General features: G+C 42.0%; 2 protein-coding genes across 2 annotated transcripts in view; one reads left to right on the top strand and one right to left on the bottom strand.

The window, feature by feature from the left end:
• LOC121599432 (RYamide receptor-like) overlaps positions 1–16,561 on the top strand; it is a 32,425-nt gene that overhangs the window by 4,065 nt on the left and 11,799 nt on the right. The window lies entirely within an intron of this gene.
• On the bottom strand, positions 13,291–16,048 carry LOC121599433 (proton-associated sugar transporter A-like). The gene is made up of 5 exons (XM_041927226.1): positions 15,761–16,048; positions 14,756–15,659; positions 14,371–14,676; positions 14,201–14,296; positions 13,291–14,125 (listed from the first exon to the last, which is right to left on the bottom strand). The coding sequence occupies exons 1-5, from the start codon at positions 15,874–15,876 to the stop codon at positions 13,994–13,996; spliced, it is 1,554 nt and encodes a 517-aa protein (XP_041783160.1). The 5' UTR covers positions 15,877–16,048; the 3' UTR covers positions 13,291–13,993.

Genomic DNA, 16,561 nt, shown 5'->3' with positions numbered 1-16,561 from the left:
AATGAAATATGATGGCACACTTGCCCCAAATAGAGCCACCTTTCGCCCCAAAAGGTGTAAATTTTTTTTGAAATTGGGGTTTCAGTGTCAAAAAGAAAGTATTTTTAAACTAACCCCACACAAAATTTAACATTTTTTTCAGCTTTACAGTGGTGTAAATATTTTCTCGGTTGATTGTTCCCATGATTTTTGAGAGCTTATTTGGTTTGATTAAAAAACTATAATATTCTGCTCAATTTTGATACTCAACATAAAGCAGTTTAAAACAATGGCCAGAATCGATTAATCTATATGAATTTTGGTACAGTATACCTAAACATGAGAACAAAACCATCAATGTACACTCAATTCATCATTCAACTCAAGTTTTAATGGGAAAAATAGCTGTGGGCACTCTTGCCTCAAATTCCGCTACACGTTTGTAAAATGCAAAATCTCTCGAAACTGACAATCCCTTGAAGAATCACCTCAGAGAGATTTCACTGTAAAAATAAAAATATGTATACTCTGTAGACAAGAAAAATAGAGAAAATACGTGAATTATTAAAATATTCAAGCATTTTACAAAATCTTTAGACAAAACACTTAAATACTAAACTTAAATCTCTACTACCACAATTCTACCAAGATGTAATTGCTTAAACCAAAGCTTAAAGTCCAATGTTGTGGTCCTTTTTGTCCCTTTGTTTTTAATGTTTTGACATTTGGTGTAAGACCATTTTACCCCATAGCGCAATACATTTTCACGACTTTTGATGTTGATTTTTTACTTTTTTCATACATTTACGTTTATTGCTAATACGTCTACTGCTATTTTTGTTTCACGAATAAGACGTTAAACCATCGGTTGACTTAACGAAATCAATGTAAAGTTGTTCACCCAATGAGATACAAAACCAAATCCTTAACGGTGACATTTTACTCCTCTTTCCCTTAGTCTTTAGCTGCGCCAAAAAAGCATTACACGTTTGCTCGTTTCAGACTGGTAAGATTGTATTTTATTTAGCTGTTGTAATACCTAAAGGTATGCAATTTATAACGCATGCTACTTAAGTATACGGTAGAGCCAAAACTAAAGTGCAGCATGCATAACTTTAGGCGCTACACTATAATATTTATTTAATTCAGTAAAACACGTCATCGTACGTTCATAGTGTTACAACACAGACTACGCGTGCATAATGTATATAATGGACATAAGCACTGGATCAACACCAATCACAGCGTGGTAGTTAATTTTTTTTTTTTTCGACCCTTTTTAATCAATATCAGAAGGCGTGAAATTTAACGTTCTTTGTAAAAAAAAAGCTCAACGGAAGGCGTAATTTTCCATCCAATTTCAATGACAAACACTAAGTATCATTAAAAAGCAAAGTACAACAGGGTGTTTGCTTGTTTTAGCACATTTAATAAATCACCACAGCTCAATTACAAATTACATTGCTGATCCGGGGTCGGGAATGTGCGACACCACTTCCAGCAAAACACGCCACAGCGACGGGGCCCGTGAACCGTGACAACGCATATCATATCTACGCATATCACGTGAACAAAAAAGCCCGAATGAAGGTGCCAGTCCTGGTATGGTGAAACCTTCACCAATTGGGACATGACGATTCGCACAGTGCACAAAGATAATCGAGTTCGGTGTTGTGGCGTACCGGTTTGCGGTCGTAACCTCCATCACACTCCGGGTGTACGATGTGACAGGTGGTCCTGGGAGTCCTTCGCTGAAGTCTACACCCTACATCATTTATAATATGGGCGCATGGTTTTGTTTACCGAACGGCCTTTTGATGCAGTAATGTTTGTGGGGTATTTATTGTAACAAAAATGGTTTGCCATGGTGAAGCAGGGCGCAGCGTCATGTTAATTTTTAATGACAGTAACGGAAATGACATGCATTATTTATGAAAGTAATTATATTTTTTGATAAAAATATAAATAACAATCGCAAGCCCTGCACGAACAGTTTGTATTGTATTCTGCGAGAAACAATATTCTTCAGTTGTTGGCTCCCGGTAAGTGCTGTTACAAGGCATGATTCCCTGTTTACACATGGGCAAAGGACACCATTTATAACCGAAGCGTGTGCGCATCGTATCGATTGTACATGTTTACTGCATCGAGGAGGGAACACGATGATAACAACAACAAAAAACAATATTTTTTCCCGAACGACAAAACAGCAAACCTGGGAACAAAGAAAGCCCATCGCACCGGATGTCACCGAAAAGGTATATGCTTCTCCTGGGACGCCGGTGAAAGCTACAGGGCCATAAACATAGATTGAACGATCTTTTCGGTGCCCAGGTCCAGGCGCATGATGCGTCCTGACAGGAAGCCTAAGCACGAAATAGTCGGACGGCGGGCCCGAGCACAAGGGCCAGGGACAGAACAGTGAAACCTTTGTGCCAAAACTAATTTGCCATTTCGGTTGATTATATGAGTGGGTGATAAAAATATTCGCTTCCTAATTGATTTTCTTCGGTTTGAGCGTTTATTTTTTTCTTTACGAAGCGCTCGATAAATCACGACACGTGATGGAGCAGAAACACACACAACATAAAATCTCTTTGTTGCATCGAAAGACAAGGCTCCATTCCAGATCAGCTTCGGGATGAAATCGAAAAACCTCTCGATCAAAGTCAGGCAGACAAAAAAATAAATAAAATAAACACAGGCCACAGGAAAGAAACGAAACTCGAAGCATCTCCTTGTACAAAGGTTGCTCCGGCTGGCCGTAGGCGCTCTGAAATCGTATTAGCGCTGCCGGAGATTTAATTACTGACCAGTATCTTTGCACCACAGGAAGTAGGCCAATCTTTGAACTATTTCGAGATCAGTAAACTGCAGTGAGGCAGGAGTGGGAGGAGGTTAAAATCATATCATATCACCATCAGCCCAATATGGTTGGCGGTAAAGTTGGGAGAACGCACAGCAGGCGGTTTTGTAATTTGATTTGAATTCATTCTTCCCAACCTTATTATGCGAACGTTTCCCGTCGTTTTCTCGCTGTACACAATGTGGTCGGATGCACACAAGCAAAAAAAAATGATGTTTTTTATATCATTTTGGCCTTTTTTATTGTTGTTTGTCTTCAGTAAACATTTCTATTAGAAACCATGGCTTGCGTGTATGGTAAATTGCATTAATGTACATAGAAGACATTGCAATTAATACTTCAATCAAATCAAATGTTTCAGCCTGTATTAGGATTGAACAAATTCTCTTTGTTAAGACACTAGACAAATTATCACGCTAGCACTTTAAAAATTAATAAAAAAAGATTTAGAATTTGACTTTTTAAATAAAAATCTTATTAAATCTTATCTACCGATAAGTGGTATCTTTTATAGATGCAACAGGTTCATTTATTTTAATACAATAAAATGTAACTTTTAAACTTCTTCCAAAACACCTCTTTTTGATATGTAGAAACAAACTATATTTGCCAATAATTTATGGTTGGTTGAGTAGAATGTTGATAAACACTACAGTGTATATCTAAGTCAAATAATTTGACTTTCTTTATACAGAAAAGGGGAACACATTTGCTCCTCATTTTTGCGAAAAATACCTTCAGTCAAAAGAGCTTTTTTACTGTTGTATGTTAATTTACGTAACTAATTATTCTCCCGTTTGATATGATTAGCGTAAGGCCTAAAGGTAAATTTTGTACATTTTAAAGCGATTTGATGCTCAATAATTCAAAAGTATTAAAAATTCACGAAGAATATGTAAATTAATAACTATTGTAGCAAGTATTTATTGCTCTAACACTTCTTGTTTAACCATTCCCAACATACTCAGCATGTTAATTTTTTCCGTTTCTATTTTGATATAATTTGTTTACTTTTAGCCCAGTGGGGTAAGTGTACTAATTGTGGCTATCGCAGCAATTATGACTATGACGGACACTATTTTCGCTCTGAAACAGTCTTTTTGGATTCTAACAGATGGATTTGTTATTTTTAATATGATCATTTTAACACATTTTTGCTTCATTAGTAAAGTCTATATAATACAAAGGTTGAGTCATACAGAACGTCAGGTTAAAAACCAAAGTCGATATAATAAAGAGGTTGAGTCTTCAAAAACAGTTGATCAAAAAGCGTGGGAAAGTCTTGACAGTTTGATGGAAAAGCTTCAACCGTTTCATCGCAGCACGCGTTGAGGTTTAAGTTGGGGTGCATGCAGTGTTTTCAATGCATTTTCGATCATTTTTACTACGTTTGTTCATAATTTTGTACATAAAATAGTTGACGAATATCAAGAAACCATTGACGTATAGTGCAATTTATTGATTATAACAAGCTCAGTGTCCAAAATAAGGACGTAATCTTGTGCAGCTCAAAAGGACCAAAGCCAAGAGGCTAGTTTCTAGATTGTGGCTGTTTTTAAGTGATGAGTTACTGAAAAACACTGCTCCATACCACGTTCATGAGGTAGAAAGGTATACTTACACTAGCGTTTGTGCAGTAAAAGCATAACTGGCCCTTAATAGTGATTGGTAGTGTGAGAATGCTTGTGAGAAACACTTTTTCATCTAACTGTCAAAAACCTCTTGTGAACATGGTGCACCAAAATCGAGCAATGCATCGACCTCTGTATTATACAGACTTTGTTCATTAGTTTCGTACTGACCACTGCCATTTGCTAAATTTCACCCCTTTTAAAATTTGTTGCTAAGAGGTTTGGCATCTCTCACCATTTTGCTAAGCGTAGCACCGTTGGAAAACTAGCAATTTTTGAGCATCTAACCATAATTGTATCTTAATATTATCGTTTTGATACAACATTTTAATTATTTAACGACAACATAAATTACAACATGTTAATTCTGAACGCCGCTCGTCCTATTGCCAAGTGCAATCCTCTGCGTCTCGCGCTGAAACGGTAGCTGGTATTGATTCCCTATAGCTTCCAAGTGATGTGGAGGATTTTCTGGAGATATGAAGTGTGTCTAAAATAGTGTTGGGTAAATCTGATTCAGATTCATGCAATTAAATTCATGCAAGTCATGGCAAATAGCTAGGAACACTAAAGCCATAGTTTGATAGAAGCCATAGATTTTCTACAATTACTGTACAACTTGGATCAACTTTCGTGTTTTAAACATTTTAGGCTTCAAGAAAACATATTGATTTTTGGGTAACATTTTAATACTTCTTTTTACTTGTGTAAACTCGGTATCTTGATGACATAATTTAGTCATAATTGGTACACTTACCCTGTTCATTATACATTCATTGCTTAGGAATAGGAAAACCTTGTTTTGCTATTCGTCAAATAGTTTAAAAATCAAAAACACAAAAATAATAATGATTATAAATAGCTCCTATGAGCTCCAAACAGCGTACACTTCCTCCTAACAGTCTTTTTGTTTCCGAAACACACTGTGCCTCCCACTAAACGCTGCACCATTTCACTCGCCACCGGCATAAAACGGTGCAGTTCGTTAAACGGTGCCCATAAAATCATACCGCGATCAAGCACTTTAAACGCTTTAAAAAGGCAAAATCCCCATCCGCCACACTTTGATAGACGATGAACGATGATTTTGCAACACTTTACTCTTATTCGCGTAAACAGGTACGTTGGCGCGGAGGGGGAGAGAGGACCGCACAAAACAAAAAACCTTACTCATTTGAAACGGCAACAAGATGCAATTTGAACTTTTCCTAACACTCGCTTTCCTAACATCCCGTAGCTTTAACACCTTTCCGCATCCGGAGCTGTCTAAACAAATCGTTAACGTGAACTCCTCGATTCACCAGTTCACACATTTGGCATTTTTATTTCGCCTCCCAGAAGGAAGGGAAAAACAACCTCAAACGCCTCACACCACGTGCTCTCACGCAAGCTAGAGATACATTTTCCGAGGAATTGGAAGAAAGAGCAGGGAGATAGAGCGAGAGAACGTACGTACAGAGCGTTAGATAAACAGTGCAACTTTTTCGTTTCTAATCGAAAATTTATAATTACAATCACTACCGGAAATGGAGTTTGGTCGGAGCGGCTATACATAGACCCGGGCGAACGAGTGTCCATTGAATACAACAAAATGAAGTTGTGCTTTGTGGGGAAAAAAAGAAAATGGCAAAACAAAAGCCAACACCTTGCGTTTCGTTTGCGGTACCAAATTAATCTTCAGCAAGCAAAGGCAAAGGCTGCCAAGTAGGTTGGCTGTTAAAAGAAGCATTAATGTCTGCCCGTTCCCTCCGCTTTCGCCTAGACCACACACAAACCCGAACGCCCAACACGTAAACAAAGGGATTAGTATCACGCGCGGCAGTAGTAGCACCTTCCTCCTCCCTGTTCCGCACGCCCGCCCTTTGCGCCACTGGCTGGCGTCATCATTGCGCTAAACAGTTTGCGCGCCAATATCGAACGCGCGATGAATAAAACGCGCTGGCGGTTTGGTGGTTCGACTTTGCCTTGCCGGGTGTGTGTGTGTGGGGTGTCTCTGTTTGCACGTCTCGTTTGCACTAGCAATTTAATTAGACCAATTACGGAGGTCGGCAGCCTGATAAACAGCGGTGATGGTAGTACAACCAGCCGGTTCTTGGCCAACACGGAGCAGATCGGACCGTTTTGGGTTGACGCAAAAGGCTGAGCGGGTTTCGGTGTTTTGGATAGCTTTTTAAAAGCGCTGTTTAAATTTACAAAGCAGATTACAGCAGCTCCCTGTGTTGTTTGCAGATGCTAATCTTCTTTGCATGCAGGAGGGTGACTTTTTTTTGGGGTGATTTTTGACATAAAGATTTACAACATTATTACGCTTTCGTTTGCTGCTTCTGTTAGATTGCGGTTAAATCGTTATGCTTTTATGCAAACTAAAGTACCTTGTTATTTTTGATATTAGATTCAAATTCATACTTTTGCCATATTTTATTTAGGCCTGCATGAAAATGCATTTTGTTAAATTATGGCACCACTTTTTGCTCCAACACAACTGCATCCGCTAAAGAGAAGCGATCGACATCGACCCGTGCTGTATCAATTGGATCATTTCCCGTTTTTTCATTAGCACATAAAAGGGAATTTTATGCACGGCCAGCAGTGCATTTGTCAAACAATCGCTATTCGAAGGGCAGAAGAAGCCCCCCTGCTTCCGCCTGTCTGTGTATCAATAGCACTGCTTCCCCACAGTCTCTCCAATGGCCACAAAAAGGGGTCACTACAATTTGCAAAGAGCGTTTTACAATTGCTGTGTACAATGTGTGTTTTCCGCTCGTGCGCTCTGACTGTTGGTGGTTGATTGTTGGGATAAGCGGCAGCTGTGGTGCAGCGTATTTTAGTGCGCACTGGTATTGCGCTATGCTGCTCTCCGGGTGGACTGTGGATTGTGTGTGTGTGTGTGTGTGTGTGTGTGTGTGTGTGTGTGTGTGTGTGTGTGTGTGTGTGTGTGTGTGTGTGTGTGTGTGTGTGTGTGTGTGTGTGAGAGGAAGTGATTAAGTCGTGTGACATAGTGTTCTGCACCAATTATTTATTCTATTAGTAATGCTCGTTGTGTGTATTAGCTTGCTATTTATAGGAGACATTTGTTTATAGAGAAGCTGTTTACAGGGTTTTTCATGTTGTTTTTGGACACTACCTTTTTTGTAAATTGCCCACAATTTGGCATAAAAATTTAAAACATTGTGTGAAACGCTCAATCGTTTGGGAGACGAATTTCAAAAATTTTGGAAAGCGTTCAACAATATTTGAAATACAAGCAAAGAAAAACATTGGAAACCCTGGAAAATCCGAATATTAATTGTTAAAATTTGAAATATGTTTTGCAGAGAAGTTGTTACAGCTTCATTTGTTTTCTTTGTTGCTTTGGATACTGCAATACAGTGCTTTTTACCTAGCTGATTGAGTGGCTCGTACTTACCACGTTTATTATTAATGTAACCCCGTATAAGTAAGCTTAGATTTCTATGGAATTGGTTCACAAAAAGAATATACTTTTATGGAAACTCCATACCGTCTATTGGAGGACAATGCGCTTCATTCGTAAGCGCTAAGGTTGATAGCACTGCCTATGGAAGAGAAAACGCCTAAAAGTATGCAACTGCAATGAATACGCAAAACGTGCAAAAATGTTAGACAATTTTATTATTTTATTTTATTTGTTTATTTATTTTATTTTTGCTAATATACACGAATTTAGGGTATATTGTTTCGGTTTTCAAATAAGACTTTCAACAAAAGCTTTTTAATAGTTTTTTTCTTAAATTTGTAGCATGTTGCATATTATTTACATTGATGAGCCATATTTCAGTAAAACCCTCAACAAAGCAAGTGTTAATGATAAACAAAACAAGAGTTTCTGTTGTCATAAAATATTCATAAAATATGGTAGCATCATTTACAGTACGTTCTTACACTCATACTGCTCCGTTTCACTCATACTGCTCGGTGCGCACCCGATGGAGGCGCCTAATTATTCACCGCGCACGACACGCGTATGCGTGCTGTTTTGCGCGGCACACACAAAGGATTTTTGGATGTAATCCCACCACCCAGCCGGAAAGCGGCCTGCTGTGACGGGAACATTGAATGTCGATTCAACTTCCTGGCGTGGAAATTCAATTGCACCTCTGGGGAGGGGCGGGTGGGTTATATTTAAATTCGACTCTCTGCAAAATATTTGCTCCCGGCGCTCCCAGTTGTGTAACGCAACTCCCCGTAACCATTCGCCCCGTGCTGACCCCGAAGTTTATCTGCACACAACAAAGCAAAGCAATGATAAAACCCGTCCAAATGGACGAAAAATAAGAAAACTAAGCAGAAAAGCACTTTCCGTCACGTACCGTACCGGTTTTGTACCAAAATCAATTTCATCCCATCATGCAAAGATGGGGGGCAGGAATGTTTAAGGCTGGGTTTCACGGTACGGTATACGTTCGCTGCCGATTCTGCATCATTCATCTTTCACTCATACAAAACGGCAACTTCCAGCTGAACAAACTTTGTTTGCTGTGTCACATTTGTTTGCCAGACAGTTGGAAGATCGTTGGCTGTTTTTTGCTTTGCTTTTTTGTACAGAAAGTTTGTGTTTGAGTCCAAATCCCGAGCAAAACGAAAGTGAAAAATTAATTTTGAAATTGGCCGGGTTACTTTTCTCATCACGCGCTGTCGCGAGAGAGGGAAAGTACATTTGTTTTACATTAAATATTCACCGCACATACCGCAGCACCGAGAGTCGGGTGCAGTAGTTACTTCAAGCATGAAAATTCCGCCCGATGCTTGTTGAATAAAAGCAACAAACTTGAAATGAAAATAAATCCTTCAATAAATAATTTTCCTTCAGGCAGGGGTAAAACAATGGGAGGGGGGGGGGGGTCACACAAGCACAATGAACCAAAAATGGGTCGTGCTGGACCGATAACATCGTTGTCGTTAATGCATTCCTGGCTGTTGCTTGATTGCTTGATTCGCATACTTTTCTACATTAATTTTTATTTTATTTGCTATGATCAGCATTGTTGGCATGAAATGTGCAACATTCCTAACTGTCTATCCGTTACAGTAACAAGACACAGCTTCTGTGTCCTCCTACTCTGTGTATTCCTTGTCAGTAAAGTATTTATTACGCATGCCAAAGAAGGGATAATTTCTACTATGAATTGGACTCAAAAATGTAAATGATAAGCGCACGAGTCCTGCTTGAGAAGAATAACGAGCAGCTCCTCGAAGTAAGCAAATATTTATATTGCTGAACGGAGCTTGCAAGCCAAAAGGGGTGAGTTGTTTTGTGGAAAATATTTCTTGGGGCGAATGAAGGGTTTTCTTACAAAGCTCTATTAATGTAATATACTTTCATATAAAGTTATCCTTTTATGCACAAGCTGACTCAACTCTACGTCCAATTTAATCTTGGAAGCGAGAATGGTCTAAGTGTTAGCTTTCCATCTGTTCTCTGAGTGAAACCTGTGCAGCTGCTAACAGGATGGTTTTATGTTTGATGCTTCCGAGAATCTGGAGAATCAGTATTGTAATAAAATACAGGATTAATTAAAATGAGACAGTAGTTTGTGTTCTACATTCATCCTCCGCTGAAATGTAAATGTCCTCGGTTTTACGACAAATTTGTACGTTGGCAATAGTGATAGTAATATAATTAAAAAAGTTCGAGAAATCGCACATTGGAAAGCAGAACATTGTAGCAATATAATAGATCCGGTTAGACAAGTTGTTGAAGCCACGCTGTTAAGCATGATCGGTTCAAACCATAGAAATGTACTTTCTTGTTGTGCAAATGAACGAAGGTACTAGGAACGAAACCACAAATAAGTTTGAAACTCTCCGGCAACCCTTATCGCCAAGTGAACTCGATAAAGGAGCGCTTTTGGTTCGCTAGAACCTTCGTTGTGGCTAAAGTTACAGTCACAGTGAACTAAAGAAAAAAGTGATCTAATTAAGAATGTTCTTCTTGTAATGCACTAATTAATGAACATCTCATGCAATAACTCACCCAGCTCGTCGTGTGGAGTATGTGGTATGGATTTTAACGACAATGGAATGTGAATGTTAACGACCAAAAAGGGTGTAATATACAGCGAAATGAACTATTTGATAGGTGAAATGTTCGTCTGGTAACGCAACACAGCAACCAGCTTATGTGTAAAAAACGTGTACAAAATGGCAAAAATCCTCTTCAACATCTCAATTAAATAACTTTAATATTAAGCATTTCGTTCATTTTCGATCAACAGTTTATTATGTCTACCAATTGATGAATACTCCTCTGAAGAAGATAATTGTTTTGATAAATTTTCGAAAATGGATGTTGTATCTCTCCCAACCCTTTAGTTCTGCCCAAAGTCTGTGTAATATAGACATCGATGCATAGGTCGATCTTGGCCCACCATTTTCAAAGCATGTTTTTGACAGTTTGATAGAAGAGTGTTTACAAACAATCGATAATAATCGATAACTGCACTATATTTCCCTTTTTCTTGAAACCCCTCATCTTTTTTAAGTAGAATAAACGGACCTCTAGCAACTGGCCGGTCTTGTACTACAGTCGTCAACTCGTACGATTTAACAACATTCCCTCGAGCAACATGTCAAGGGTTCAAGCCCCGAATGGACCAAGCCGCCATAAGTAGGACTGACTGTCATGCTAGGGGGGGGGGGGGGGGTAATCCAAAAAGTCACTGAAAGCCAGCCCACAAGTGGTGGTACAGACAGGCCTTGACCGACAACGGTTGTTTAGCCAAAGAAGAAGAAGAAGAATCGGACGTCTGCTTACACCACACCTAAGACCTCAATGCATGCTGCGATGAAACTATTGAGCATGACATCACATAAACAGTTCAAAACCTTGTAATTTGATTGTTTGTTTACAAAAAAAGGATGATACTTAATAAATTCAAGAGTCATTTATTACACAATCTATATAATATAGAGGTCGAGTCACCGGCTGCTGCCTAACACACCAAAAAAACACCGTAACTAAAAACAAAAAATACAGATGAAGAATAACGCATTATAACCACCGACAAACCGACGTGACACTGGCGTTACAAAAGTGTCCCACAGGAAAGTACTGTCATTTATCAGTGAGGCGATCACTTCTGTCAAAGTATGCTCTGTTCACTACTGCTTCGATGTAAACAACTTTTCTAAATACAATTTGCAAAGGAAGTGTGAGGCAAGATTTTGTGAGAATTATTGGACAAAACACACAGGAAAATCATTTTATAAGTTTCCAAATCAATGCAAAAGATGTGAGAAGTACATAAAACAATACGACTTGGAATTTGCGAAGAAAAACAAAAAGGGGGTTTAGCAGTTTCTTCTCTGTGTCAGTATAGTAAGCGAATCATTATAGAGATGGCGCTAGTGTTTAACGTATTTTCATTTGAAATAAGGAGACAACTTTTGAAGCTCATTTTGTTCGAAGTGTCACGTCGGTTTGTCGGTGTTATAACGCTCCTTTTTTCCGTCGATCAATTTCGGTTCACCCGTCGGCGATCAGTGCCACGTCAATTTAACACATATGAAACTTAAGTATTCCTGTTATTCGCATCAAAATAGAGGAAAACAAAACAATTTTTGTCTGTATACAATAACAAGCGTTGCTTTTCGGTTGTCAAACTTTCATGGTTTCATCGCAGCATGTCAAGATCTATTAAGGAGAACAGGTCGCTGCAAAGCCCGTTGCTAGGTTGCCATTTTCAGGTCGCTTTTGACAGTTTCATGAAAAAGTGTTTACAAACAAACGGCTAATAGTTAACGCGGAAAAGTGGACGATTTTACTGTTAGGAAGATTATATTGGTTAAATTTCTTGCGGTCAATCACTTCTGAAGAGTAAAGGAGAAGTAATAGCAGTCTACTCTGTGTTCACAAAACTTGATAACCTTTTTCATTGTTTGCCATTCCGTGACCACAAACCACTACCGTTTGCAACGGTCCTGCTGGAAAAACGAAAAGTTTAACATGTTCGAACTGGGTAAAAGAAGTACTAGTTACTTTCAATTAAACACTGAGAGTAAAATGAAACATCCAATCGACACACACTGGTACAATATGTTTACCGTCCTTTTCTTAAAACCCGGTGACGAATGATAAACGAGATCCTTGGATTAAATCAGTCATGTAATATTCTGATTGGATTCTAATACTTCAAATATTCTAACAGGAATTGAATGTAAAATGCTGAACAAAACTCTCATTCACTCCATAGCAACGTCCATCGCTAAACATAAACAATGTTCACTTTAACTGTTAAAATTTTCCCATGGCTTTCTGTCATTTTACTCTAAACGCTTCGACCTGTTCTCTTTCAAGGACCTTGGCAGCATGTATTGAGGCTTTAGTTGTGGTGCATGCAGTGGTCTGGATGCATTTTCGGTCATTTTTACAACGTGGCAACGACTGCATATAGACTTTGTTGGTTAATTGCTCGATGCTTGAGATAGAGATAGAGAGCGACAGTGTGTGTGTGTGTGTGAGATAGAGAAAGATAGAGAGAGATAGAGAGAGAGAGAGAGAGAGAGAGAGAGAGAGAGAGAGAGAGAGAATAGCTGGTTTACACTGCAGGAGCATGTTAAAAGGAAAGTCTTTCGAATTTCGCTTGCCGAAAGATACACCGAAAAAAGGAGCAATTTCAGCAATTTGGCTTGTGAATTGCTGAAAATCATGTGAAAGAACTGAAACATTATTGTGATGCAAATATAACATTTGACAACTGTTGCAAAATATGTTGTAAACATTGAAAATTTACTCGGCAAACTTTGTAACTCTACTACAGCAGCCATTAATTCCATTTCAAAATAACTTTTTTTCTCCAAAAATCTATTTCAACCCTTGAAAACTCTATAAGTTAGGCACGCCCTATAAGCATTCAGCTTCACTATAATACACTGTACCAAAATAACTTTCTATCCCTCACACGACCACGATTCTACAAGTACAAGAATGTGTATACTGCGCTCCTTCTCGTGGTAGCTACAAAACAAAAAACAAATACATTCTTCTATCACAAATATGTTCTGCGCTCTAGGAAACATACACACACTCCGCAAAACCACAAACCACGCACACACAGTTTCACCCACCCATCCATTTCGCATCACACAAGTGCCCTAGCGCGCCTCATCGCTCCAAGAATGTGACAAAGTTTTATCATTTAATTACGGCCCAGAATCCACCGACACGCGCACAATCAATCATTGTACATCATTGGCGGAGGGCCTTCCCCAGCGTTAACTTTATCCCGTAATTGATGTCACATTTCCATCAGCAGCTGCCAGCTGCTCGATCCCTTTCCCTCGCGACACGAATTTTATTAGCCTGCTTCAGAACGCGCCGTCAATTAAAATGTTATCCAGACACAAAGCGCACACATATTGGAGCTGTGTGTGTGTGTGCGCGCTAGAAACGGGAATGAAGATTCACGATTGAAGTCGGCGAACGAGCAGTGTAAGCGAAATCAATTAGAATCGAGACCGTGTGTGGGCCGCTCGCTCGCTCTGGTGGAATTGTACAGCATCACAGGCCCATGTAGAGGACGGCCATCGCGGACAGGGCCGCGAGCAGGGTGCAGCCACCAGCGACGTACGTGATGACGGTCGTCGTGCCAGCTGCATCGATTAGCACGCCCATCACCAGCGACACGATTAGCTGCAAAAAGGCAAAGCCAACGCACAACAGGCATCAGTGTACCGTAAATTGGTGTAAAGATCCTAATGAAATCACCTGCGCGAGACACAGGACACTGCTCATCATCGACACGTCCGCGCCGAACCCGCGCGGCTCCGTACTTTCCACACACTTGCCGTCCTTCATGTGGAACTAGTTTGGAAGGGAAGGGAAACAATATGCAATTTAGAGCGCCCGCTAGCGTACACTGTGGACTATCCTCTTACCGAGTTCTTGGAGTGGTAGTGTGAGATCAGCAGAAACGGAATGGAGTAGATGGTGGTGTACATGATGCCGGTGAGCGAGCAGCACAGCATCACAATGGCCCGGTGGCGCAGCAGCCCCATCGCCACCATGCCGACGCAGTGCGCCATCAAGCCACCGACGTAGACGGGCCGTGCCCCGACCCGATCGATCAACCGCTCAATCACCAGCGAGTAGAGCGAGGCGCAGCCGGCAAACAGTGCCATGCCCCAGCAGGCGAACCGCAGCCCTTCCTCGTACAGCACGAAGGCGGGCGAGTGTTCCGGGGCCTAAAATAAAGCGCATATTCCAAACATCATTTTGTGTTAAAAATTTGTGATAGCAATTTGTGAAAGTGGGGAGGCTCACCTGTACATCCCCACCGAACACTTCCGCGCCGACAAAGTCGGTAAAGTACAGACAGTACGGCAGGTAGCCCATGTGGGACAGGAACTGCGTCAGGCAGAGGATCTTCATCGAGCGTGGCATCTGGACGGTGTTGCGCACAAACTGCCGGAAGCCGATGCTCTCGGACAGCTGCGTCTGGGTGGCGTACTCGTCCCCGCGCATCCGCTTCACCTCGTTCTGCAGCATCGAGTGTGTGACGGGGCGCAGCATCGCGTCCTGCTCCTGCACGGGCAGCGGTATCTCGGCGAAGCTGGTCAGCGTGCTGACCAGCCCGATCAGCAGCACGATCCAGTTGGCGGTGAAGACGGCCGCCTCGTTGCTCTCGAAGTACTGGCCGATCGGGAGCGCGATCCAATCGATCGCCCCGAACAGGTAGCCGAGCATGCCGCCCAACCCACCGATCAGCATCATCGTGCTGAGGACGCGCGCCTGGTCGCGTATCGTGCACACCTCCATCGCGTACGTCCGGCACAGCCCGTTGGACGCTTCCGCCGAGAAGTCGGTCGTGGTGAGACCGAGCGTTGTGATGGTGGCGACCCAGGCCACGCTGCGCAGCCCGATCGCCTCACCGATTGCGCGACCGTGCGGGAGCAGCATCATGCCGAGCAGCATCGCAATGCCCAGCAGCAGTAGGACGGGCCGGCGTCGGCCCCAGCTCGACCGGAGCCGATCGCTGACGGAGGCAACGACCGGCACGAACAGCACACCCACGATCGGTGGCATGGCCCACATCATCGTCATCAGCGTGTGGGGCAGCCCGATCGCGAGCAGGATCGGCGCGACAAAGGCCGTCTCCGTCGCGTACGTACACTCGATGCCGACGATGAGCAGGGACAGCCGCACCAGCTCCCAACGTGTTTTCGTGCTAAAATTAAACCAATACACACAAACACACACGTGGACGGTACAGTACAGGGCACAGTGCGTCACCAAAGGTGGTGGAGTCGCTTTGCTAACCCTACTTACCGGAACGTGTGATGGTACGTGCTGGACCGGTGCGCTTTGGCGTAGTTGAACCGATGGCTCAGCATGCCCTGCAGCACCTCCTCCTCCGTCTGGTGCTTGCCCTGTTCCGCGTCCATCGCCTATACGTCTGCACACCGACACTGTCAACGCACCGTTCGTGTCTCGCTTATCTAACACCACAGCAGCGCCTACTGCTGCTGTCCGCTACTGTGTGACAGAAAAGCATTCGCGCAACCGCTGCGTTTTGGACGCGACCGACTCGAACCGATGAGGCATGCGCAATGACTTCTGGATCTCAAGTCGGAGCGATATCGAAGAGAAGAGGCAGCAGAGAGAGAGAGAGAGAGGTATTTAAGTAGAGAACGCGAGAGAGAAAAAGAACGATTGTGAGCGCGATAAAAGTGAGCGTCAGCGCATATCCGCACACCCCAAAAGTGCGTCCGCGTGTATATGACGAAAACGTGCGGGGTGGTTGCGTTAAACAAAGAGACGAATGGGACGGGAAGTAGATAAAAAAAAGAAACGAACGCAACCACCCAAGAACCAACATACGTCTCAGGCAATGGAATTTTTGGGGCAATGAGTCGAGAGAAATGTTTGCAAGTTAGCCGCCCGATGTCAACTCCGCGTCCATGCGGGAGCGGGCCTTGAAAATTGCTTCAACACGAGCGTGTTCCGTTGATTGTTTTAATGGTGGATGAGAGGCGGCTGATGGTGGTGGGCTGGGATGGCGCCAATTCTTTACCGATTGTGGCGGGGTGGCTTTGTCCATTAGGCCCTCCCTCGAGCGTACCATTGCGT

The sequence above is a fragment of the Anopheles merus genome, chromosome 3L (genome assembly GCF_017562075.2).
Source record: "Anopheles merus strain MAF chromosome 3L, AmerM5.1, whole genome shotgun sequence".
Lineage (NCBI taxonomy): Eukaryota > Metazoa > Arthropoda > Insecta > Diptera > Culicidae > Anopheles > Anopheles merus.
The sequence above is the reverse complement of the archived record's forward strand: the minus strand, read 5'-3'. Positions and strand labels throughout refer to the sequence as shown.